This window comes from Fundulus heteroclitus, chromosome 1 (assembly GCF_011125445.2).
Source record: "Fundulus heteroclitus isolate FHET01 chromosome 1, MU-UCD_Fhet_4.1, whole genome shotgun sequence".
Lineage (NCBI taxonomy): Eukaryota > Metazoa > Chordata > Actinopteri > Cyprinodontiformes > Fundulidae > Fundulus > Fundulus heteroclitus.
Window position 1 is genome coordinate 4993001 of NC_046361.1, and position 27372 is coordinate 5020372.

General features: G+C 40.0%; 1 protein-coding gene across 1 annotated transcript; it reads right to left on the reverse strand.

Annotated features, from left to right (window-relative positions):
• Positions 1 to 2174: 2174 nt before the first annotated feature.
• On the reverse strand, positions 2175 to 26029 carry LOC118566235. Its single transcript, XM_036147696.1, has 8 exons — positions 25946 to 26029; positions 25771 to 25806; positions 25355 to 25666; positions 7017 to 7304; positions 6093 to 6416; positions 4823 to 4957; positions 4626 to 4733; positions 2175 to 2197 (listed from the first exon to the last, which is right to left on the reverse strand). The coding sequence occupies exons 1-8, from the start codon at positions 25992 to 25994 to the stop codon at positions 2175 to 2177; spliced, it is 1275 nt and encodes a 424-aa protein (XP_036003589.1). The 5' UTR covers positions 25995 to 26029.
• Positions 26030 to 27372: the final 1343 nt, after the last annotated feature.

A 27372-nucleotide genomic window follows, 5' to 3' on the forward strand; every position in this document is an offset into this window, starting at 1 on the left:
ATTTGATCTCGGATGTTTTAAGCAACGTACGAAGAACGGACCCCAGATAACTAAAACAGTAAACAGGCTAAACATGAATCCAACAGAATAGGGTAGTTCATTGTTATTGTTTTGATGCGGGTTTTTCGCGCCGGACTGGTTGGCAAAAGGCGAACACAATGGCGAACGCAAAAAGCGAAACTGACGAGTTCTCCACGTATTTTTCTTCTTTAGATAACGTATCACAAGATCGTTTTAAGAGTAAGTTGATAGTTGATGGTATCAAATTGCCAGATCCACACAGCAAAAGCCTGAAGGGACGGAGCAAGTCTGTGAAATGCTGGCCAAGGGTTCCGTACCACATACAGCTGCTTTATAAACACACAGGCCAGTACAGACGAGAGAGCACGAAAGCATGAAACCACTGGACGGCTGCAATTATTTTATATCGGTAAAAAGGCTCCAGCAACGCCCACGACGCCATGAGGGATTAAGCGGTCAGAAAATGGATGGATGTTGTTCACACGTTTGTGCAACAACACAAAGCGGCGTCGGACACACACCGCGTCTCAGCAGAGAGGAAGACCTGCCCGGTAGGTTAAAAAAAACATTGTTCACTACGGATTATTTTGGTGTTTTTGTCTTATTAAAATGGGTGGGGGTGTCGGCGACATTGCAGCGTAAACACAGAAGTACCAGCGCCCGTGAACGGGGGCGTAATGCAGCCGCCGTAATGGAGCAGCCTGCTGCTGCTGCGGGTGCTGCTACTACTCCGCCCCGTCTAGCGATCGCCACCTCCCCTTCGCCGCTATTTAAGTAGAACAATGACTAGAGCAGAATTAAGTCGTATTTACCGGAGATGAAGTGTAGACTGCAAATTCTGTCGTAGTATGATGGCTCCCCCAGTCCATTGGGAGTGTCTGCCTGCGCTCTTTTCATTGAAAATATCCATTTCTTTCTTCGTCCTTTCTCCTTCGGTAAACGACAGAAAAGTACATCCAACGATTTGGAATGCCTCTGTGTGCAACCGGGAGCACAACAAGTCGTCGTGTTTAGATTCCAAAAATAAACGAACTAAAATACGCTCTAAATCACCCGTTTTGTCATGTAGTAGACAAGAACAGTACTGTTTGTTGCCTACCCGCGAGACCCGGATGTAGCGCTGACGTCACGCGTAAACTACCCTATACAAAACTAGAAACAGAACTAACCCCTAAAGCAGGAAAGCTAACCAGAACAGAACATTACAAACAAATGGAAAATATCCCTCAGTAACTCACTGAGTTATTGTTCGCTTTGGTTCAAACATATATTGCTCTAAAGTTTTTGGACTTTTTTTTAGCTTTTTCAGTGAAAAGCATTTCATAAGCCAATCTTCATCTTTTAAGCAAAATTATTAAAATAACGACAATTAATTAAACTTATTAATGCGTAATCCTACACCTGATGACCTTCCAGGGCCACTTGTTGTTATTATTCTTTAAATAGACGGCTCTGCCTATGTGAGACTGATGCCTATCAGGATTTCTGGAACTTGTCTGCTCCTCATGAAGTTCAGCAAGTCTGATTCTCTTGGTTACTAATCCATCCTCTTTTAAGGTGCTCCGGATCTTGGACGCTGGTCAAAGGAGGAATTTGATATCTGACTCATTGGAGCAGTTCCAAATACAAAAATGAAAAGGAAACAACTGTGATCTCTCCCTGCCAAAATTAAATTAATAAATATTTCCCTGTATAGTCCATCAAAGGAGAAATGTGGCTGTGCTTTTAACCCACCCTTAGGGAGCAGTGTTGCCAGACTAAGTGGCACAAGTGGTGCAATCTGTGGCCAAGGGTCTTGCTCAGGGACCCAGAGTGAGAGACTGAGTTTTGAACTGCCAACCTTTAGGGCCTCTCCAAGATGCAAACACCAGGCTCTCTAACCATTAGGCCACCACTTCCAAGAGCAGTTCCCATGCATTGCCTCTATGTTTATGACTTTAAGGATTCTTTAGACTTTTCATTTTGCATTTATTTTTGCTTTTTGTTTGATACAAAAATAAAAGCTGTCTAAAAGCTCTCGATTATATTAAAATGCTACTCAGGCACTAAACTATGTATTGTATGGGAAGACATTAATTGGTGAATATAGTTGCACTGGTAGATTCCTTAAGAAGACATTTGACATAATTTATCAATAATTGTGTTATGGTACATCAGTCCATTGCAGGAGTACAAACTACAACACAGAGACATACAGGACAAACAACAAAGCATGCACAGACTAACACCTGAGGGCAATTAAGCTAACAGTCATGTTTTTGGACTGTGAAAGGAAGCTGGATTATCCAGAGAGAACACATGCATGCACAGGGAGAACATGCAAACTCCATGTAGAAACCCAGGCCAGGGTTCCCTCCAGAAGTGCATCCCTATAAAATAATGATACAATAAATGTTTGTGTCTCAATGATGCATACTTATTCAATCATATTTTTCTCAGCCACTTTTTTAACTCCTAGGTCACTTTTTTAAAAAAGTTGTAAAGCTCTGCATAAAACACATCTGTGATTTTATTATTGTAACTTTTTACAGAAACATGATTGAGTGAGTTTAGAGATTTTAAAAAAATATTCTAAACATGTTTATTTTACATTTAAAACACTGATTTTCAAAGTCCAAGCACAAATACTGACCTAAGTTTGAGTGAGACAGACGTGAACACAAAACATCATGCTGCTATTGTTATTAATAAGTACATTGTTAAAAACAAAGTGATAAGAAACAGAAAAAAAAACCCTCTAAATACTGCTAAATGAGGTAGTACAGCATAAACACAATATTACTGATGGCATGCAATGTAACTTTTTAACATTTTACAAAATGAACTGTTTCCTTACTTTTGCATCAATATATATATATTTGCATTTTGAAAATCATAAAATTAATCCAAGGAAATATTTAGATTTTAATTGAACTTTTGAAGTGTTGTATATCATCACCACATGATCCAGTTATTAGATTTTAAGGGCTTTACCAAAACAAAAAATACCAGTATCAGAGCAATGACATAAAAACAAGAACAAGAAGCTGATAGAGAAGGTTGGATCGCTTCTGGAGACTGCTCTAGATTCTCTGCTCTAGATATGACTGTGCATAGGAGGGTGCGTCATGAAATGAAACATGTTACAGACATCCCTGAAAATTGTCTTAACAAGACTTCAACAGAACAAAACAACAAGGTGTCCTCAGAAAGAGGCTGCTTCAGAGCCATTTAATGACAGACCGCTACAGCAGATCCTTTCTGGCCACAGCTATAATTATTTTCAATGACTGAAGTAACAGAGATCGTACGAGCTATATCAACATTTCCTGCTTTTGGACCACTGATGTAATTTTGTTATGGAATAAACTGAATTCATGCTTTTAATGATTAAACAACTGGTACGTTACTTTTTAAAATGCTTTTATGTTTATAATGCTTTTATGCTTTTGAACGTATAATGTTAAAAATAAAAAATAGAAAGCAAAGCTTATATGAAAAGTATTTGCCATTGCTACAGAGAATACACTGTTGTTAATGCTCACCACGCTAATCATGCTAATTGCTAATATTAAAAACACCAGCTAGTTTTTCTAGAAATACAAACTTATTAATGGTTTTGACTTTGTTTGTAATTGCAAAGCAGGATAACACATACTGACATAACCCACTTGTGTAAATTAAAAGATAAAAACTCAAAGAGCTATAATCTGTCTTGTAAAACAGAGCTGTTAATCTTTTTTTTTTTTTTGTATAAGTATATCTACTCCATAACTTGAAAGATTTTACTGTATTTATAATCCTTCAATAATGGGAAGACGTACTTCTGTAACTTTGGGCTGTTTTAATTATATATATATATATATATATATATATATATATATATATATATATATATATATATATATATACACCATTTTTTTCACAGGATTTTCAGAAAACACACTAAAACAGCAATAAGTTGTTAAGTTGATTAAAGAAACAACAACAAAAAATAACAATTGGCAAAAAATTACTTGTCTCACTAAAAGCTCCAACATACTTGCGCTGACTTTAGTCACACAAAGCTTATTTTTTTACAAGCTGTGTTAGACTATAAACTTCCCAGTGGGAAGAAGTCTTCACTTTGAACTGTTTTATGTAGGTTACCCTGGTCAACTAGCTCATCAAACTTGCAAGTATGTTTAGTTTAGGTTGACATCTAGGTCCAGGCTCTGTACTTATGGGAATGAGTTTATTAGCCCTGGAAAAATCACAGTCCTATTAGGATAGAACCTCTGCCTGTTTAAAATGACAGAAAAACAAATATATATTTAAAACGTTGAATATGTAAATATCTGACCATAGACTAGATAGGTTTTTTTAACACCAGTTATTCAGTGCAGTTAGCTTTTACAGGTATTGATTTTTCATTGTTTGATACGCATTTTTACATATTTGATTTTGCACCATATTTTCTTTCCATGGTACGCTAACATTTACATAGTCACTTTCTTCCTCTTCAGAGCTTTCTGCATATTCTTCATATATTTGTTCTTCTGGTTTGTTGTCCTCTCCACCAACACAGATTTGACTTAAATTATGGCCTGCTTCCTCATAATCGTGATCATCATCATCATCACTACTTGACTGTTTGTCCACCTCCAGTTTCTTTGTTGAAAGCATGATGTCAACGTTCTCATAGTCGTCCAAATCATTTTCATGGTCTTGTGTGTTAAACTGCTGGGCAGCCACTGAAACAAGAGGATATGTAAATAAAGACAGTAAGATAGCAATGAGCTTTTTCTAAATAAGGAACGTGTATCTCTTGATGAAGACAAACTTTGGTTTTGGTCAGATGCTCGAGGCTGTTTAGTGCAATGTCTCCTTCTGCAGGCCAGGCAGACTCCTAGAAACACCAGCAGGACCAGGAGCAGGATTCCACCAGATAGTGAGTATAGCAGCATCTGTGAAGAGCCTGGGAGAGACACCAACTATTCAGCTCATTGCTCTAAACGTGTTTGATTTATTGCAATTGCCCCAAACTTGGTATGTTGCCATGGTGCACTGATATGAGATGATAATCATCTGCCACACAACTCAACTGTTCTATATCCAGTACATTTTCTATAGCTCAGTCTTTTCTTAGTTATCCTAGTTATTTTCCTTATATCAAGTTTTCCCCTGGTGATTCTTATATTTATTAGATAAGCCTTGTTTCAGGTTACGTCTGTACAGTCTTTAGTTTATTCCCTGTGTCTAATTATCCTCAGTTACATTTATTCTCTTCTTTGTTCCCCTGTTGCTTTCTCTCAGCCCATTGCCACTCTCTCTCTCCTCAGTTTTTCCTCCAGCTCCTTGTCCACACCTGCCATGAATTTGTCAATCAACCCCTACCATTGTTCCAGCTCTCATCCTCCCAGTATTTAAGATCCTCTCATTTTCCACTTGCTATTGATTTCTACTATTTGCCTCCTGTCGCTTTGCCTGAGCTTGGCCTCGTTTGCTTCCTGGACCTTCATTTTGTTTTTTGCTCTGGCTCCTGCATCCCCCAGTGTTTTTGGGAAATTTGATTTTCATTAAGTCCATCAATAACGTCTCGATGCCTCTGCCTCTCTGCACTGAGGCCCAGCAACAACCACTACAAATTATGACACAGGCTTTTTTGTTAAATTATGTAATTTATCAGATTATTTTGCTATTGTGTTTTCTCACTCAATTGATATACAGATACATAGAACCAGTCAGACAACATGAAGCAGGCAAAAAGGTCTGATAAATTTTGTTTTGGGACTCAAACAAACCAAACTCAAAACCATTATCCACAAATGGAGAAAATGTAGAAGAGTAATGAACCGTCCCAGTAGTGAATTGCCTACCAGATCAAAACTCTCAGGCTGAAGGTGAATTACTTCTTCCCAAAAGATCAGGTTGGTTTGGATGGTAGTTCTTTTCTTTTAAAAGATAGATGTTTGAAAACTATTGTTTATTTCCTCTGGTTTTCTTTGCCATCATATTGAACTAATATTATTGTTTTTGAAAGATGATAGGATTTGTTATTTTCCTCTAGGATTTATAGGATCAAACATAACTATACATATATAGCTACTTACCCTTAATGACAAGACGAATAGGTACTGCCTTAGCAGAACTGAATCTGCGTGTAGACTGTAAAACCACATACACACAGCTGTAGTTGCCCTGGTGTTCAAAGGCAGCCGTTGGGAAATTAAAGGAAGCTGAGCTGTTGACTGCTGGCTTGGTTTCTGTTATGTTGGAGCCAGAGAAGATGAGAGAGAATTTTCCCTGAGGATGGTTTGGGTTAATGGAGCAAGTGAAGGAGAAGCGGTCACCCCAGGTAACCTCTGCTTCTTCAGGTCCCCAGACCACCCCTACATTTGGGGATGTCAGGGAAATATAGGGTCTCAGCAGATGCACTGGGGAAAAAAGAGAACAAAATATTGTGATAACATGCAGCTCATAACTATTCTTGAAAAATCAGGTATCCAGTTACGTTTCTGGATGTAAACGTTTCAATGACTGATCTGAAACGAGTTACACTGAAACTGTGTGGTTGTTTTTAATTGATTGAGAGAGTGCAGCAAAAGAAAAAGCTTTAGTTTCTGATTGAGATTCAGTCAAAAAGAGTTTTTATCCTAACTTTATCTATTTTTTTTCATACAAGCACTGGTGCCATTCCTCTGAATCAGAGATGGAGAAAGTAAAAACTCACTCTCTGAATGAACTGTGGATCTTTTTCAGAAGAGAATATGCCACCCAATGCCTCAAGATACACATGATGTATGGAGATGCAACATTTGGGGAGTTCATGGTTAGACATTAAATAATTAAATCGAGTGACATCTAATTTTACTCCATAGTTCTAAAAAAGTTTTGGGGGAAATTTTGTATATTTGAGCCATTCTGAATGTTCCCAGAGTTTGAGGGTCTGGTGGATGAGGGGATTAATTGGTGCTTTTAACAATTATTTACACAGATGACTTTTCAATATTTACGAGTAATTTATTTTAACATACCAGTAAGATTGACAGAGTCACTGAGGACGGAGGTGAAGGTCTGGCTTGAAATCCTTTTCTCATACTGACACTGGAATTCTCCATGATGATCAAGGGTCACTTTAGGGATCCTGAAGGTAGCAGAGGTGGAACCAGATGACTGACTCATTCTGAATGGGTCTGAAGTCTTTTGGAGAATAAAAGTCCCATCTAAAAGTTGAATTGCAGAAGCACAAGTGATGCTGACTTGCTGACCCCAGGTAAGCTCAGCAACAGGGCTCACAAAGATGGTCGGTTTTGGAAGGCTCCCTGAAAAATAGACAGAAATTATAACAATATCTTACCTAGCAAAAATATTTATGATGTGATGTGTTTCCTGTGAAAATATTAATGCATAAGTTAGCAAACAAATATATACTGAGCAACTAAAAAAACAGCAAAGACTAGACTAGTTTTTAGTTGGTTCAACTGCAGCTAGAATAGAGGTACAAATGTGAAGGAATTCACATTTTTCAGTCCTTGGACCAATTCTCTTTACTATATATATGCTTCTGATCGGAAAAATTATCAGACAGCATGGGATTAATTTCCACTGTTATGCTGATGACACTCAGCTATATTTATCCATAAATCCTGATGAATCCAATCAATTACTTCGACTGCAGTCATGTCTTGATGACATCAAAAGCTGGATGACTTTAAATTTCCTGCATTTAAATTCTGACAAGATCGAAGTTGTAATCTTTGGGCCAGAGTCCTCAAAAAATAAACTTCCTAACCAATCACTTAATCTGGATGGCATTATCTTAGCCTCTGGTAATAAAGTAAAAAACCTTGGTGTTATTTTTGACCAAGACATCCCATATTAAACAGGTTTCCAGAGTTTCCTTTTTTCACCTCAGGAATATCGCCAAAATTAGAAACATTCTGTTCAGGAGTGATGCTGAAAAACTAGTCCATGCATTTGTTACTTCAAGGCTGGACTATTGTCATTCTTTACTATCAAGAAGTCCACAAAATGCAGTTCGAAGTCTTCAGCTGATCCAAAATGCTGCAGCAAGGGTTCTGATGACAATCAACAAGCGGGATCATATTTCTCCTATTTTAGCTTCCCTTCATTGGCTTCCTGTTAAATCAAGAATAGAATTTAAAATTATTCTTCTAACGTATAAAGCCCTTAATAATCAAGCTCCATCATATATCAGAGCTCTGATTACCCCGTATGTTCCTAACAGAGCACTTCGGTCTCAGACTGCAGGTCTGCTGGTGGTTCCTAGAGTCTCTAAAAGTAGAATGGGAGGCAGATCTTTTAGCTATCAGGCTCCTCTCCTGTGGAACCAACTCCCAGATTTGGTCCATGAGGCATACACCCTGTCTACTTTTAAGACTAATCTTAAAACCTTCCTTTTTGACAAAGCTTATAACTAGAGTGGCTCATGTTACTCTGAGCTACCTTTATAGTTTTGCTGCTATAGGCTTAGGCTACTGGAGGACATCAGGGCCTATTTTTCTCACTCTACTGATTTTTACTGTTCTCCAGTTTTGCATTGCATTACATTGAAATGACTGTTGTCATTTCAGCTTTTAACTTTTTGTTCTCTCTCTTTTTTTTCTTCATAGTAGGTACACCTGGTCTGACGTTCTGTTGACTGTGAAATCATCCAGGGAGGACAGATCACCGACTATTACCATCTAATGTAGAACAGATTACTAGATCAATGTGTGCTTCTGTGCTTTTTGTCTGTCTTGTTGTGTCTCTGCTCTGTCTTCTGTAACCCCCAGTCGGTCGAGGCAGATGACCGTTCACACTGAGCCCGGTTCTGCTGGAGGTTTTTCCTTCCCGTTAATGGGGAGCTTTTCTTTCCACTGTCGCTTCATGCTTGCTCAGTATGAAGGATTGCTGCAAAGCCATGGACAATGCAGACGACTCCCCCTGTGGCTCTACGCTTCTCCAGGAGTGAATGCTGCTTGTCGGGACTTTGATGCAATCAAGTGGTTTTCTTATATAGGAACATTTTTGACTAATCTGTATAATCTGACCCAATCTGTATAATATGATTGAACTTAACTTTGTAAAGTGCCTTGAGATGACATGTTTCATGAATTAGGGCTATATAAATAAAATTGAATTGAATTGAATTGAATTGAATTTAATTTAATTTTTTTAATTAGGGAAACTGAAGACAAACAATTCTGGTATGAAGTGATCAGGACATAGGGCCAGCATGAGCGTAAAAACTGGGAAACATAAGTACAGGAGAGATGTGATCAATGACTTGGGAACCACGTGTGTCTAACCCCCCACCCTTTTTATTCAATAAACCATTTAAGGGCAGCACCCTTTCTGCCTGAATTATTGGGGTCTCTGTCTGGTGCGTTTCACACATATAGCTCGCAACTAAACTCCAAAGAATGGGCAACAACTCTAACACAAGAGAAACAAACTAAATGCACTGTTATGCCATTACGGGACGTGATAAAAACTGCATTAATTCGGGACATGACGGACCGCATTACCCATATTGCAATGTGGTCAAAATGGCCACCAACTCCCATCATGCAACGCGGCCCAAAAATAGCCGCCGCCCTAACAACGGAGCGGAGAGATAACGTTACTAGGGAAAATGTATTTAATGCGGCCACGCACGACAATCTGCCTTCTTCCCTGGCGCGCTGCCAACCCGAGAAGACACACAGCTGTTTCACTCTGTTGGGGCAACCCCACGCCACGTGCTCGAGTGTCTCGCTGGACCGAGATTTTTCGAAGCAAACTTTGTCCCTGCTGACGCAGGAGGTCGACTTAAAAAGGTACTTTTAATTCCCTCTGATCAAATACTGGAAACCGCCTTATCTCCCAGTGATCGAAGGAGGACTACGCTTTTGCTGGGCCGAGCAAAGCGACTGTGAGCCCGGAGGAAGAGACGAAAGAGCCTCCTCGCCCCGTGACCATCCCTGCTGCTTCCCGCTCCGGTGCATTCAGGACGCCGCGTTATTCCGAGCGCTCACGGACCCCGAAGCCGGAACTTCATTCCGGGATCACCTCAAAGTAACGGGGTTCTCCCCTTGTATTTCTTTTCACCCAAAGGGTGTTTAGAAGTGCCTGGGCAGACGTAGGAACTTTGTAGGTGTATGTTAATGCTTTTTACCCCAAAACGGAGTTGGGCTTTATTTTGCTGAATTTTGCTGAAATTGTATGTGCATGCATTTGTGAAAGTGACTTGTCTGTTGTTTGATGTTTGTGGTCTGTGGAGACTCCGCCGTGAGTCGATTCTTCAACTCTTTCATCCTTTTCCCCTCTCTTTGTTCTATCTTTGCTTTGCTTATCAGCAGGGGCAATCTTTTTGTCCGAGCTCAGTTTGCGGTCTTTGCTTAAACTCCCAGTTAGCCGCGCCCTCTCGAAGCTCCCATCAGCATAAGCGTGGTTAGGACCTCCCCTCACGCATCACGTAAATTGGTAGACCATACGTCATCGTAGCAGCCATCTTGGGAGGGTGGCATACGACTGAACTGTAGGGAGCTTAGCTGAACTACCTTTTGTAAGACATCAAAGCGTCCAGTGGGACTCCCGAAGCTGTTCTGTCTGTCAATGCTGCTATGTCAAATGTCTCGAAGGTGGTGTTAAACAACTGTCAGTTGAACTAAGATTTGCTAACCGCTCATTTTTAATCCATTGTTTATTTTTGTTTTGTTCTTTTATTTCCACCTATATTTTGCATGTGTAGTTTTAGTAGTGAGTAAGATTTCCAAGGTTGCGCTTTAGAGAATTACTGTAACGGGGAATTGCTTTTGGTTCAATAAAACCACAACTGCGGAATAGAAATTGTTTTGTGTTCAATTCAATTCACAGTTGCCTGGCTATTCAGAATTTAGAGCTAACCTCCTTTGGAGTTAACATCTGATATTATTACAGAGACAATATCATTGGATGGTGATAAGGAATAAGGAATTAAACTCTAATTGCAGTTACATTGGGGCTCTCACAGCCTGCCGCATAAACCTCGTCGGTTAAAAGTCCGACCAGATCATTTATTCCAGCATAAATGAGTTCATAACAGCAAATTAATTAATGCATTAGTGGTATAAATACTTACAAGCTTATGGCTAACATCACCATTTGAACTATATTTTGTTATAGCGGAATTTTGAGTTGAATGATTTTTACTTAAATTATAATACCAAATTATAATTAATACTAATAAGCATATTCAAACAGCTTCTGACATAACAGCACAAACAGTGTACCAGGAATGAATAAAGGCTTAACATAAGGAATTAACTAAGAATTGCAAGACATAAATGAAATAAAGAACACAAAGGAATCTATAAATGAAAAACAACAACCCCAAAATAATCAAAACACAAACATCAGTGCTCCATTTCACAAAGTGGGGTTAGTGGATATCCAGAGTAGGTTATGGGGTAAATTCTGGTGTAACCCTTGCTTTTCTGTTCTAAGAAGCTGGGAAGCCATTACTCTGAGCCACATTATGACAACAATTTACTCCATAAACAAACCCTGCTTTGAAACAGTTTTTTTTTTTTTTTTTTGGACTGACCCATGGTTTGTTGTACTTTTTAGCTGAGATCTTGTGTGACAGTTATCTCTGAACTTCCTCCTGACATCAGGCCAAATATTTCTATGGAGTTCAGTTTAGAACAGGAACACCCTGGTCACTGAACCAGCTTTTGGTACCTTTTGGCAGTGTGGGCAGATGCCAAGTCCAGCTGGAAAATAGAATCAGCATGTCCATACAGCTTGTCTGCAGAGGGAAGCATGATGTGCTCCAGCATTTCCTGGTAGATGGCTGTATTGACTATGGACTTCAGAAAACACAGTGGACCAACACCACCAGATACCATGGCACCCCAAACCATCACTGAGTGTGTAAAACTCACACTGTACATAAGCAATGTGGATTCTGTGCATCTCTACTCTTCCTCCAGATTATGGGACCTTGGTTTCTAAATGAAATGCAAAATTTACTTACATCTGAAAACAGGACTTGGACCATTGAGAAACAATCAAGTTCCTTGTCTCTTTAGCCTGGGTAAGAAACTTTTGACATCCTCGGTTCAGGAGTGGCTTATTGGCTTCCACTGCAATGTGCTTCCCTCTGTAATAATTTCTTTGCTGATGTTCTCTTCATGTGCAGTTACTGAAATGTGCAATAGAAATAAACTTGCCTTCATTGTCTCATCGTCATTGTCCCTGTTGTTCCTGTATTGCAGATGAAAATGTAAACTGTATCCTTTTATTTTCCTTGTGAGTGTACAGCAATTACCTCCCTAGGGACATACTGTACCCTTTGCAGTCCTGCTTCCTGATCCTAAGCCTGGACACCAGCACCATTAAAATGTGGCTCACAATAGTACATTACACAGGGAAATGACCATAGGGATGCTGAAGGCTCTGTTTCAGTCCCTTCAGACACAGCTACTATTAGCAGTGTTTCTCATCACATTTCTTCACTTAGATATTGGCACTGTTATGATTTGTTTAATTTGAGTAGTCTTTTGGTAAAGGTTAAAGCTGGTTTATTTAGATATATACTGTGTGGAATTCTTAATGGAACAACTCTCCCTGTGATTTAGATGTCCGCTTTCACTTAGCCAGCTCAAGACACCCACAGAGTAACACATGTTGTACAACAAATAACATCTCAATGACAGCATTCTTTCTACATATGACGGAGGCTCCATCCAAATACCCTTAATTATAGGTCCTAGTTCCTGATCCTAGCTACTGATGCACTTCCGCATGCTTACCCTTAACCCCCAAGAGGTATTCAAATGGAGCCAAAGAACGGAGGCAGCCCCAGTCTTCGGGGTTTAGCCTAAATGGTAGGGAACGTCTACCAGAGGAGGGACAAGAGGAAATACAGACTTGTGATTTCTTATGTTCTCTCTCTTTTGCTACTGGAGTTTGTGGAATGAAGAGCAAATGGCTCAGCTGAAACTTGCATTTCTCTGCCATATTAGAATAAATGGTTTAGCTAAACCCTAAAGTAGAGTCATATTTAGAGGCTGTTTTTAGTGGTAAGCTACTTAAGGGAGTTTAATAGACCGGTGGGGAGCGACCATGTTCAAGTGCTATTAGGTGTACATAATATAAAGACCCCCTTTACTTCAACTTAAATGTATATACATACAAGATAAATGATTAATGTAAAAGTGAGATTGGCTAAACCAATCAGAAGTATACACCTACAGTAAACTACTTTTAAAAATGAATGGATGTCAGAGTTAAACGATGGCAAAAAAGCAAAACGCTGGCAAAAAAATTAAGGAACATATTAGTTATTTCAATAACTCACACTGTCCCATCATTTATTACATATGTTGAATATAGTCAATGAATGTCATAGTTTGGGTTCTGTTTTAGTTTGGTTTTGTCCTGATTTGTTCTCAATCTGTGTTTTAGTTAATCTGTTTTCACCACCCATTTATTCAGTCAGCTCAGTTCACATTTCAGTCACTCCCTTGTCACCAGTCGACCAATCAGTTTAGCTCTACCTCTCATCACCACCCTTCATCAGATCAACTCCACCCATTTCCTGTAATTAGTTCTACTCCGTTCACCTGCTCACTCCCCTATTTATACCTGCTTCACTCAACCATTCTCTGCCAGATCATTACACCCCAAATGGTGAGTCTTTTCTAGTGTTATTATTTCTAATGTACCTGTTGATAACGACCCGATTTGCCTCTGGATATCTGAGCCAGCCTGACCCCTGTATCAACTGTTTTTTCCTTCCTGATCGGACTGTCTGCCTGTGATACCAGACCTGTTCTGCCTCTTGATTTCTGAGCTTGCCTGATCCCAGCCTGATTCTGACTGCCTGCCTGTTTGCCCGACCCGTTCTGCTTCTGGACTATTCAGCACTTCTGATTAAGCAGCTTTTTGACTTAGGACCGTTATTGACTACTGTCATCCAGGGGTCCGTTCTTCGTACGTCGCTAACTCAGTTAGCAGGATTTCATTGTTGACGATTAGGCATGATCTTGGATTGTTTGGTTCTTCGAAAGACATCCTGCACTTGCTGTCATAGCAACATGTGCGCCAGCTTAAGCCTGCTCCAGAGCAGGCTTATTTCATGTAAACAAGATTAGATAACAGCTGTATAAGCGGAGGAGATAGGGAAGTCTGCCGTAGCCATGTCCATTTTTACGACAGCAACCTGTTGTGGAAGGTGCAAGAATAATTTTAGAGCTTTTCGAATTAATCGCGTATTGCGCAATAGACAGGATCCTTTAGCGCAGCGCGACAGTGTAATTGTAGAGAGATTTTCTTGGTGGCTGTTATAAACAGACAAACACATCATTTAACAGTGGCTTTTAAAGAGGAAATCGTGATGTTAGAGCCATAAATAGAAAATATTTAAGTTATTTGTATGATAGTTTGCTTTTTATTTTTATCATATTCAGTAAGAAGAGTTTTTCGGGCCATTTTATTGTGAAGTTTAGTTTTACTTTGAAAGGCTTGCTTCCTGTCGAGCTGTATATTGTATTAGAAACTATGGATGGATTATTTAGACACGGAGCAATACAGTTTTACCGTGTAAACTGTGGATGAATTGGAAAAGGAAGATTTTCATTTTTTATGGATAAAGATTTTTTTTTGTTAAAATTCCCAGTTTGCACGTGTCCTTTACTTCCCGTCTCTAAGGAATGACACTGAAATTTGGATCTCTTGACATAACAAGTGCCTTTTTAAAATAAAGTGTAATAATTAAAGGCTACCATTTTGTAGAATATTCTTGTATTTCTCTTTTACTTGTCCCCATGTTCTAGTGGGTCCCGTGGAGGCTCTGACATTGAAGAACAAAGTAAATATCAAATTATTAAAATGCAAAAATTCATGCTGTAGAATGTGATAGAAACATCCACCATGGACAGTATTTACGCATTAATTTGTCTGCTGCTTTTTGCCGGCCCTCTCTCCTGGCTTTAACAGATTTTGAGGTGTTTTAATTGACTCAAATTCGGCATAACCTTCCAAGCTCTTGTTCTGCTTGGGAGAAAAACTGTGGGCGTTCTCTGCTGAACAGCCAATAGCAGCGTTACTGATCATTGTTTCTACTATCGATACATTTCCCCTTTTAAACAAACGCATGAACGCGCAGTTGTCTCAGATAACTCAATCCAGTGATACTAATCGTAAACAACAGGTGTGTTCGAAGAACCCACTTAGCCGGATCATGATTAGCCGGATGAAGTCATCTTGGATGTCTCATTTGATCTCGGATGTTTTAAGCAACGTACGAAAACCAGACCCCAGGTTCCAACCCACGACCTATCTGTAAATAAACCTTCTTAAAACATTCCTGTCTTGTCTGGTTGAATACTGGGTCCCTCTGGCTTGGTTCATGACAGAGAATGCTTTAGTTGATTAAGGTTAAACATAATAGCTTAGAAATTATATTTTTATATCTCATCTTGATTTGCTGCCATGTCCTCCTTGTGCCTGTTGTAATCTGTTGTAACATGTAATCAGCATGTTTTTGTTACTACCCCCCCCCCTCCCACACACACACACACACACACACACACACGCTTGGTATACCTATATACCAATGACAACATTTTTTTAGTTTGACACATATATGCAGTCAAAACAAAGGCTGAAACAAAAATGTTCACAGCATGGAGATACAGCACGTTCTCTCCCTGAAAAGATGACGTGTTATGAAGTGTTCAGACCAAATGCGTTTTCAGCATCAGGGACATCTGGTTTACATGCAAAGTCTGTGGTGGATGTGGTTCTAGGAACTTTAAGAGGTTCTGTGACGTGTTTCACCCATTGGGTGTGACGCGTTTTGAGCTTTGAGCATCTGAAGTGGCAGACGCTAGATGGATGTGGAGCGTCAACCAATCAGTGACACATTGTGCTATGTGATGTAGAGGATTTTTCAACAGGATGGAAGGATCCCTCCTATTATGTATGATCAGTCAAGCTGTCACTACAGATACAGTACAGGATAGGTTATCAAAACTTTTAACATGGTAAATATATCCCTGCATTTGAGGAAAAGAACGGGGTAGCACCTCCCAATGCACCTGAGACCAGTCTGTCCACACTTTGCTGACACTCCAAGGTGAGGCATTGGACTATTACACTTTCAGGAATATTATCTGTCCACAGGTATTGATAGCAGCACTACATCAATGCTCCATAGCTACACTACATCAATGCTCTGAGGATAATAATAATAATAATAATAATACATTCTATTTAACAGCGCCTTTCTTGATACTCAAGGTCACTTTACAGACAATAAAAAATAAAAACTGTAAATACAGGGAACAGAAAAATATAAACAAACAGTGTATTTACAAAAAAGCAAGCTGGAACAGGTGGGTTTTGAACAATGGGGAGAGAGTCAATTCTACAGAGCTCAGGTGGGAGTGAATCCAGAGCTGGGGAGCAGAGCAGCTGAAGGCTCTGCTCCCCATGGTGACGAGTCGAGCTGGGGGTAAAGTGATAAGATGGATGGAGGAGGAGGATCTGAGGGAGCGGGAAGAGGTGGGGATGTGAAGGAGGTCTGATAGATATGGAGAAGCAAGCTTATGGATGGCTTTCAACGTATGTAGAAGGGTTTTAAATTGTTTTGTATTGTAATTGAACTGGGAGCCAATGGAGCTGCAGAAGGACAGGGGAAATATGATGAAAAAAGGGGGTCTAGTGATGACACGAGCTGCTGAGTTCTGAAGTACTTGGAGTTCATGGAGGGATTTATCAGGGAAGTCAAAAAGAAGGGAGTTACAATAATCAAGACGGGAGGTGATGAGGCTGTAGATAAGGATAGAAGCAGTGTGAGTGGTGAGGGAGGAATGGAGGCGGTTGATGTTGCGTAGGTGGAAGTATGCAGACCGGCTAATGTTATTTATGTGGGACTGAAAGGATAGGGAGTAATCAAGGATGACATGCAGACTCTTGACCTGAGGGGAGGGGGAGACCAAGGGGTTGTCAGTGAGTAGTGTGAAACTCTTGATTTTGGATTGGGTGGATTTGGTGCCGATGATGAGGATTTTGGTTTTATCGCTGTTTAGTTTAAGGACGTTTGATGTCTTTAATTTCAAGTAAGCAGTTAGTAAGGGACAACGAAGGGAGTAAGGAGGTAGGTTTGCTGGATAAATAGAGCTGGGTGTCATCCGCATAACAGTGAAAATTAATGTAGAATTTGTGGAAAATATTGCCAAAATTTACGATTTAAAAGATTGCGCTTGTCAACTTATACTATTGACTGCCGTTACAGACCAAATAGTAGATGCTGCTGTTTTACCAACAAGATTTTTTTAACAAGATGCGAGGCAATTTTTTTTTTCTTCTATGATGCGAGGCAAGGCTGTTCTCGTGCCCCCTGTCATGCCTCCTCTCAGTTTGAGAACCCCTTGCTTAAACTGACAGGTTGGGCAGTGAGAGTATTAATTGGAAACACAGCCAATATGCCCCAGGGTTTCTAGAGGAGCTGCAAAGATCCAGAATTAGGGTTGAGAATCAGCCATGCACTCTACAAATCTGAGCCTCATAGAAGAAAGACTAGAAGAAAACCATTATAGAAAGAAAGTCATAAAAAGTCCTGTTTAAAGTTTGCCACAAAGTATTTTTAGGGGCAGCAGTGACTTGGAATTAGTTACACCTTGGTATATGTACTTGGGTAATAACCGATCTCTGGTGACTTCAGAAAATGAAGAACAAGGATGTGTTAACCAAACATGTGAAAACAGAGACACACCCAGACAGGTTATGGTGAAGTAATGCTTCTAGAATGAGTGTATTGCTATTTTATGTCTGCTGAGCCTGCTGTGGTATTCTAAATGCAAATGTACATGTAGCATATCTTCACTAGAAGTAACTTGCACTGTTCAACATACTGTAAGTAAGTACCCTCTGTATTTATTTTGTGAGAATTATTATTTTTGCATATTTTATTTATATAATACTGTTTTATTCAGGGTAAAGTTTTACTGGAACAAGCTTCATCACTAAAAATTCTAAGAAAGCTACAGCTTTAGGTCTCTGATCTGACCTTTCTGAAACTATAGCAGAACAACAGTCATTCATTTAGGCCCATGACAATTCCTTAGAACTCCGTCCAATTAACATAATTCTATGTTTGGATCAAAAAACATAGCACTCCAAAATATGTCCACTAATTATTCTGCTATTTCTCAATAGACTTTAGAACTTTGGCAGCTCCTTCTGGGTGGAACTCAAGTGCTTTAAAGAGGGCATTTTTTCATTCTTTAAATTACCCTGTTAAAAATGAACTAGCTTTGTTGGACGAACCAACCTCTTTATGTTTTTCCCACAGCCAATTCATCCATTGTGTTAGGACATGACTGTTTCATTCAACATAACCTACATCTCGATTGGTCCAAATCTAGAGTTAAGTCTTGGCCACTTTCTACATCTCTGCCATTCCTCTAAGTCCACTTCCCGCTATTCCAGAAAGATGACAAACCCACTGATCCCTCTAATGCCCATGCAGAATATCTGGATCTAAAACAAATATATAGCAAGTCAAGAGCACTCTCTCTCTCTCTGCCGCCTCATTGTCCCTAGGACTGCACCATTAATCTCCTTCCTGGTGCCACATTGCCTTCTAGCCGTCTCCTTAACCTTTCTTATCCTGAGCTGGAAACTATTGAGAAATACATTAATGACTCATTAAATGCTGACATAATCCGTTGTTCATCTTCACCCCAAGGCATGAGCTTCTTTTTTATTGGCAAGAAAGACGGTTCCTAATGTATTGGTTACTGTGGTCTTAATTAGATAACAGTAAACAACAAATATCCATCACCGCTCATCTCCTCAGGCTTTGAACCAATCCATGACGTCACCATCTTCACTAAGCTCGACCTCAGAAATGCCTAGCATGGTGTGCACAAACCAAGGGTGGAAAATGGCTTTCCGTACCTCTTTGGGGCACTTTGAGTATTTGGTTATGTCTTTTTGTTTATGTAATGCTCCTGTTTTTTTTAAAGCACTATTGAACAACGTTCTCCACAACTTCCTCAATCGGTTTGTCTTTGTCTACCTTGATGACATACTGATTTTCTCTAAGAATCCCTCTGAGCAGAAGAAACATGTCCGTCTGGTCCTTTCACATCTCTTGGAGAACAAGTTATTTGTAAAAGCCGTCACCTTCCTTGGTTATGTCTTTGAGGTCGGACAGGTGTGCTCAGATCCAGAAAAGATTAAAGTGGTATTAGACTTGCCCACTCCACCAACCATAAACAGTTAAAACAATTCATCAGATTCGCCAACTTTTACTGACGCTTCATCTGAAATTACTGAATTACTGCTGCTGTTATAACTGCACTAACTTCCAGTACTTGAACTCCAGATGCTCAAGAGTCTTTTCTCAATCTCAAGCAGAACTTTTCTGAAGCCTTAGTCCTCATTCAGCCCAACTCTCATCAACAGTTTATTTTAGAAGTGGATCCTTTGGACAAAGGGGTCGGGGCAGTCATGTCTCAATAATCACCTTCGGATAACCAACTGCATTCCTTCTACCTTCTTTTCTCGCCCTCTTTCCCCTGCTAAGCACAACTATGATATTGGTGACCATGAACATTCCTTATAAACAGCACTCCTCTAAAGCCATAAAACTGGCTTTGGAGGAGTGGCATCACTTGTTGGAGAGTTCTGAACATCTCGTGCTGTTTTGAACTGATCACAATAAGCTGGCCTATTTATTTTTCTCCTCAGTCCCAGTGGTTCTTATTTTTCTCCCAATTTAACTTCTCCATTTCCTATTGTACAGGTTCCAAGAATGTAAAACCAAATGTCCTCTCATACCAGTACTCTAGAAAGTCTGAGGATGAGTTGCCTGCTCCCTTGCTTTCACCCAGTTTTTCAGTTGGTCTGTCACATGGGACATTGAGGACATAATCACACAAGCACAACAAGATGAGCCAGACCCAGTTACCAGTCCCCCAACAGAATATATGTCCCATCATCTGCTCTGCTCAATCCAGACTCATTCATTGGATTCGTTCAGCCAAGTTCTCCTGCCACCCTGGTATGAGATGAACTATTGCTTTAATCAATTGCCGGTTTTGATAGTCATCCAGCTCCAAACACATTAAGGAATACATCCTGGCCTGCCGTGCAATGCTGATCACAAAAGAACTCCAGCACCCCATTACTCACCAGGTCAAAAGATTTGTCTCCCTGCTCGATATTGTTAATAATCATGCCACCCCAGAAACTAGAGCTGCACAAAGTAGTTACCAGGGAAAAGAGCAGATAACCCATGGATGCCAAAGACTTCACAGATGTGGCATGCATAAACAAATGGACCATTATTTTGGGGTCAGAATAGACACGCAAATATCGCTGGAGCCAGGGTCTTTCAGTCTAATCATGACACATATCCCAAAGACGCATGAGAGGAATCAACCAATTCTTGAGCAGGCTTCGCTCAACTATATAAGCTGACGTAACAGACAGTTGGGCACGCTCTCTCGTGTCTGGAAATCTGCCCGTCTCGCATTGATTTATGTAACAGAATCCAGTACTGAAAACATCCTCTGCCTTGTTAGATTCAATATGTTAAAGTATAATTTCTGTTTAAAGAGTTTTTATTATGACAAGACTACATAAGACCACTTTTAAGGTAAAGAACCTGGGAGAACCACAACAGGGTACGGTCAATGTTTTTATCAAGATATTCCATTAAAATATATGTCTAAAAAAACTTTATCCCAGGTTTATTGGTCCTTATGAGATCACTTCCATCATCAGTCCTCCTTCATCTTGCTTCCTCTCTTCATAGCCACCCCTTGTTCCACACATTTTAAATAAAGCCACTCCATTCTAGAACCTTGTGCCCTCTATCCAAACAATCAATCAATCAATCAATCAATCAATCAATCAATCAAATTTTATTGTCAATTACAATTTGCATTGCAATCGAAAAGTCAGTTCCAGTACAACCGTCCATCACATAAACAAACAAACATTTTGGGGGGAAAGATTGACTGAGGCCTTGCGTTGCCAAGGAACGCAGCCAGCCAGCCGCTGCTAAATAGCGCAGCCGTCAAGGCCGCATTTCTCCAAACAGCCCCGAACCCCGCCTGCACGGAGTTCACGAGGCGCTGCCCTTGAACTGTCGAAGGAAGTGCAACAACATGGGGGAAAGAGGGGAGGGGGAGAAAAAAAGAGACAGATGTTTGCCTATTTATGCTCTCACCACTAAAGAGACAAACAACCGACACAAAAAAAACCTCATACCACGAAAAGGACAAATAACACAATACAACATGTATGCAGAAGGTAAACATTTGAGATCTGTCGCGTGTGCGTAATTCATCAGTTTTATGAGTATCAGTTATGCGTGTGTTGTCACGGCTGTTGCCGTCATATTTGTGTTTCCTTCTTTTTTCTTCCTCATTTCTAAGTAGGCTGCATGTTCCTGTAGAAAGACCCGCCTACTTCCTGCTTTTTAGGGTGCTGACCTCAATCCCCTCTATTGGTTCCCTCGGTTCCACCTCAACCAATGGCTCGTCACCACCTACAATCACCTCCTGCTCATAAGGAGAGCCAACCCGTTGATTGATGCAGCTTGTCACAGCCAGTTGACTTGTGTGCCTCGTGTGAATGAGAAATTGTTTGTTAGCTGATGTATTTGTGCCTAGTGCAGTGGCTCATTTAAGTTTATGGTTACCCATTTTGGTTTGTGTTTAGTAGCCTGTGCCAGTATCTTTTGTTGTGTTTGCTTTTTGTGCATTTATTACCTTGAGGCCAAGAAGAGGGTGGAATTAGGGCCAGAGTTCTTACTGACTGCCACACTGAGTTTTTCAATGTTAGTCTCATTAGGTGTAGTGGGTGCTGTGCTCTCTGTGTTTTTTAGTAAGAATCTCCTATGTTTAAATGTATAGTTAGGCACAATCCTCCTTTTGAGGATCTCTTTTATTTAATTTGGTTTGTTATTTTCACAGCACCCTCATCCACCCTCCTTTTGTTTGTTTATTGCTTACACCTCTTGTTATCAAATAAATTATAATTTTATAATAACTTACCGGTTTCTGCCTATATGTTCATGACCCCACTTCCCTAGACCAACAGGGGGTCGTGACAGTGTGTATGGGCGAAAGTGTTTTATCTCCGTGAACACTCTCCAGAGGCCATTGTCCTTGATGTTATCAGCCGGCCCACAGTTCAGAGAAGCATCCTCAGGTGTCAGCGGGGGAGGGGGGTAGCCGGGGGCTTTTCTGAGCACTCCGCCATAACAATCCAGGAGTTGATAGGGAGGGAATCCAAATATGTTATTTGTTATGAGACAAGCTGCACTGCCTTTCCTGTCGGCTTTTAAGTCTTTTGCTGGCTCCACATAAATCCAATTTTCCAAATTATTGGGCTTTTTCGCGCTTCAATTCCAGATTTTATCCCATCTCCCCTTAAATTCAACCACCAAAGTCTGTCTGCGTTCCAACGCAGCCAGCTTTTCGGCTTTGCTCCATTCACCTGCCAGGTTTGTCCGTTCACAGCCACAGTGAGCGCTTCATGCAGTCGGCAGCCTGATCAAGGCCAAATGGCTCCGACATCCGCTGTATTTGCCAATACTTCAAAAATCCACAAAGACCAATAAGTAGAGATCCCAGTATCCTTAATCCAAATGTGAAATTTTCAAACGTCCAGGAATGACAAGGTCGAAAGACACACTATTTTCCTCCAGGAATTTAGGGTGTATCTCATAAAATAAGTCGAATCAGGACCGGACGGGTCCCCCTTCCGTTGCCTACCCGTCGAAAAAAATGTATCAATAGTATTGAGAGACCAGCTTACCAGATCCATGTTTTTCAGAGTTCGGTTGATATAAAGAAAGTGCTCAGAAGACAAGACATAGCAAAGCAGGAGAGGGGGGTAAAAGCTGCAGAGAGAGAAAAGACACGACCGACCTCGGAGAGAGACAGAGACCATGCCCCTCTCCACCTTCCTGGGACACTGAGGGGCTCCCTGCTTATACGGTCACATGAATTGTGGCCTCTGTCATCGTGGTCATGGCTACCAGTACCTCGTCAACTGGGAGGGTCATGGTCTGAATGACCATCTTTCGGTTATTTTGGACCCTTCACTTAATATGGAGTATGAAGCTTGCCTTCTTTCTACATCTTCTGGACCGCCTGGTGGCAGTCAATGGGGGTGGTGTGGGGGGTTTGAAAAGATTGTTGTTCCTTTCAGCATTCACGGGATGTTGGCATGAAGCGAGAAAGTGAATCTCAGTAGGTGTGCTCTGATGCACCTGCATCCCATCAGCTCATTGCCAGTAGGATAAGAAGAGCTCGTTGCCAGACCTCCAACGCCTGAGTGTTATTCTCTGTGGTAAACCCCAGCCTCTGCTCTTCCTGCCCCCCTGTGATCACTAGATTTATGCTCTGCATTCTGATCTCCATGCTTAAGTCGTTCCTGTGTGTTTCTGTATCTAGGTTCTTTTGCTCAAGTGGATTATGCTGAGGAGTTCTTTCTCTGTTGCTCTCATTTAAGACTCAATATTCAAACAGATCCTCCTGGAAATCATTACCATGTCTGGCAGCTACTCCTTCACTGTCAACACCCAACTGCGAGCCTTACACTCCAACCATCTGGTCTCCTCCAGTCAATCCAACGGAATCCAAGTTAAATGAGCACTCCTGGATCCAGCCACCATCTTCCACTCACCTTCCCTGACATTCCTGATTTTGTCCCTTCACGTAAGCCTTTACACATTTACTTTGATTTTTTTGCCAACCTACTCACCTGTTCTGTCTCTCTTCAGAGAGTCCTGGTTCCTTGCTTCACACACCTTCACCTGGACTCAGCATCCATTCATTGTAAATAAAAAAATGTAATCACCTCCCGTGAGTGTCTTTGCATGTGTGTCAAAAAGCTAAACACCATTATGACACCATCTTGGAATATGGCCATAACACTGGGGGGGAAAAATCAATTGATAGAGTAACCTGGTCCTTCAGTGTATCCAGGTAGTCTGCTGACCTCATTCTTTGGGCACATGATGTTGTTGAAGCTACACCTGACCAACTACAGCAACTCTAGATCATATCACTGCCTCTACAGGCTTGTACAGTAGGCACGAGGCATGATGGATTCACTATCACTCTGGAATAGATTAAATCTGTACTCAGACCACATGATCTTCTTCCAGACCTTCAGTGTCCAATCTTTATACTCTCTTGCAAACTGTAGCCTTTTCTTCTGGTTACCCTTACTGATTAGTTGTTTTCTTACTGCTACACAGTTGTTCAGTCCAAATCCATTCAGGTCCTATTACATTGAACATGTGGAAACGATCTGACTTTGGAAATGCTCTGACTTTCAGTATGCAGGGTCTCCTTTATTATTTTTTCTTTAATTTGATTTGGCCAAATACTTAAGGGATCGGCTAAACACAAAACAAAACAACCACAAAAACAAAAAGCTAAGCATCATTATGACACCATCTTGGAATATGGCCATAACACTGGGGGAAAAAATTCAATTGATAGAGTAACCTGGTCATTCACAAGTATGTATCTTTCAACCTAGTTGTTTAAGAAATGAGCTCCTCGTTGCATCTGCTTGGGTTAAATAACTTGTTGTCTGCTGAAAGATTAATACCCATGCAATAATTATCCAATAGAAGGCTTGGACCTATTTGCTTTGTTAAAATCTAAAATCTTATTTGGCCAGACAGTGTACTTAAAAATGTTTTAGCAGAAAGTTTTGAAAATCATGTTTGCCTTTTTTTTCCATTTCACAATTACACCCTACTTTGCATTGATCCATCAACTTTAATCCCAAATAATGTACATGGAGGTTTGTGCTTAAAATTGAATCAAGTATTAGTCTAAGAATACCTCTGTAGTATACAGTGCAGCATGATTGCTGTTGGAAATAGAGTAGCAACATGCCAAAGTTAGTTTCAGAATGTGGCAATTGATTCTGGATTTTTTTGTCAGTGGCTTTTACACAGAGTGATAGCAGTAAAGAGGTACAGGGTAAAGCCTGAAATGCCCCACAACATTTGACATAAAAAGCTTTGCACATGCATCGTTGATACCTACTTGTCCATTACTGGATTGAAGGAGTATATCAGCAGCTGTAATTATTCTAGAGGTGGCATAATTACAGCCTTAAAACCTTGGAAAGGTCGTTACTACCTGTGTACACAGACATCTGGCTTTTATTAAATGTAATATAACGTTTATTAGTTACATGACACATTTGCTAACTTAGTGCTTTACATATCCTTTACCTATCCATTTAGTTGATCAATCAAAGTGCTGAAAATTTTTTTTTTGCCAAGACCTAAGACAATCCTCAGCATGTTTTTCCTGTACGTGTCAATGATATTAAAAGTTTTTCTCACCTGAACAGACAACACCAGCATCCTCACTATGGTCACAGTTGTGTATCTCGTACCCTTGGTGCTGACAGCTGGTTAGAGAGCTTTCATTGCCTAAACAGTTCACATTATCAAGCCAGATTGTTCCATTTCCATTTCCAAAATGAGCAGAAGATGGTGCGCTGAGGGCCGTACCACAGCCCAGCTGTCGACAAACCACTTCAGCGTCATCTTTGCCCCAGCTGTCATCACAGACCGTTCCCCAGGTATTGTTGTGGTGGACTTCAACTCTTCCAGAGCACTGAGTCGATCCAGGACCTGCCAACCTGAGCTGATCTTTAAGAACAAGATTTGTCTTATTAATGTTGATGTTCTGAAAAGAAAAAAACATATACTTTTGTGCTTTTGGAATTGAAATGGAAAAGAAAACATAAACTCACCTACAGCAAATGAAGATGAGGTCAAAATTAAGGAAACTGTAAGAAAAAACTTGGACTGTTATTCTGCTAACATAATACTTTGAGATTTCCTATAGACTATATTATTAACTGTGTTCATATCAGGAAATTGAGAAAAAAAACAGCGAAGTAGAGAAGATGGAAAATATGATCTTACAGATAAAACCTGTAAAAAACTGATGATTCGCCTCTTGTCGGTTCCACATAGCTTCACTGAGGCTTACTGAGAAGTTTGTCAGAACACTCAATCCACTGGACCAAAACTGGTGCAAGGAAACCCTCAGCTTCACTATATACTCAGCTGACACACTTCCTCTTTACATATCCTGTCTTTATTAGCTTCAGATCAACACTGTCAGCCAATAGCTATGTTTACATGTACATCATTTCTTGATTGGATTGAAATGTGTTTGGATTGAACAAGAAAAAAAAACCTGAATACATTGTTTATATTGGCACAAAATCAAGCAATCTCATCATGACGTATGTTTTTATGCACCAAGCATTTTTCAGAATATAAGCACATTAACATGCACAGACTCTTCAAATTTCTGAAAGAACCACAGAAGAAACAATGTGTACTTTCGTCTGTGCTGAAAAAGGTGGAAGATTTTCATGTTTTAAAAACTTTATTGAACAATCATGTACAATTACATGGGCCGTAATGTAATTTACACATGGGTTCTCAAAACCCAAGTGTAAGTTCTTGCTTGCTTGCAAAAACAAAAGGACGCAGTACGGTAGTTCTGCAATTTGAACACAGTGTACTTGATCTTGTCACTGCTCAGCTAAGATCTGTCCTTGAGTTTCAGTTAATGTTCCTGTTATATTCGAGAATATGATTACTTTCACATTCTGACCAAATCTGTACAATATGATTGAATTTGACTTTGTAAAGTGGGTTGAGATGACATGTTTCATGAATTGGCGCTATATAAATACAATTGAATTGAATTGAATTAAATAATGGGTTGTGCCATTCTGCTACAACTCTTGGTCTGTTAAGTATTGTCCAGTGAATATCAGCCCAAACAGCTGATAATTAGGACAATAGTTGAAAGGAATGATTTGAGCACTGGCATTCTTTTAACAGCAAACTCTGCACACATTTAGAATAAAGAACTCACAACTTTTCTTCAAAGTTCAAGAATTTATTAGCAGAAATAAAATTAACGTCCAGAGAACACCACTATAGAATGTTGTTTACCTGAATTAAACATATATTTCAATCAACAACTACTCTCTACTGGGTAAGGCAAGGCAAATATATTTGTATAGCACATTTTAGTACAGAGACAATGCAAAGTGCTTTATATTATTAAAAACTAGGAAAATAAAACACAATAAAAGCAAGTAGGAATAAAATTTGGAAACAAAATAGAACATGGGAGAATAGAAACTAAAAGCAAACATTAAAAACAGTTGGACTACAAAGTTGAACTAACAATGTTTCAGTAAAACAGTTTAACTAGAACAGTCAATCCTAAACAAATGTGTTTTTAATCTTGATTTAAAGGAACTCAGGCTTTCTGCACTTTTGCAGTTTTCTGGAAGTTTGTTCCAGATAAGTGGAGCATAGGAACT

Bases quoted from the DNA above. Each gene is read 5' to 3' on its own strand.
- LOC118566235 (XM_036147696.1), bottom strand. From the start codon at position 25,994: ATGTGGAACCGACAAGAGGCGAATCATCAGTTTTTTACAGGTTTTATC. The intron at 4,958-6,092 runs GTAAGTAGCTAT...TGTCTCTCCCAG, and splicing joins TATTCGTCTTGTCATTAAGG to GCTCTTCACAGATGCTGCTA. The intron at 4,734-4,822 runs GTTTGTCTTCAT...CTCTTGTTTCAG, and splicing joins AGCATCTGACCAAAACCAAA to TGGCTGCCCAGCAGTTTAAC.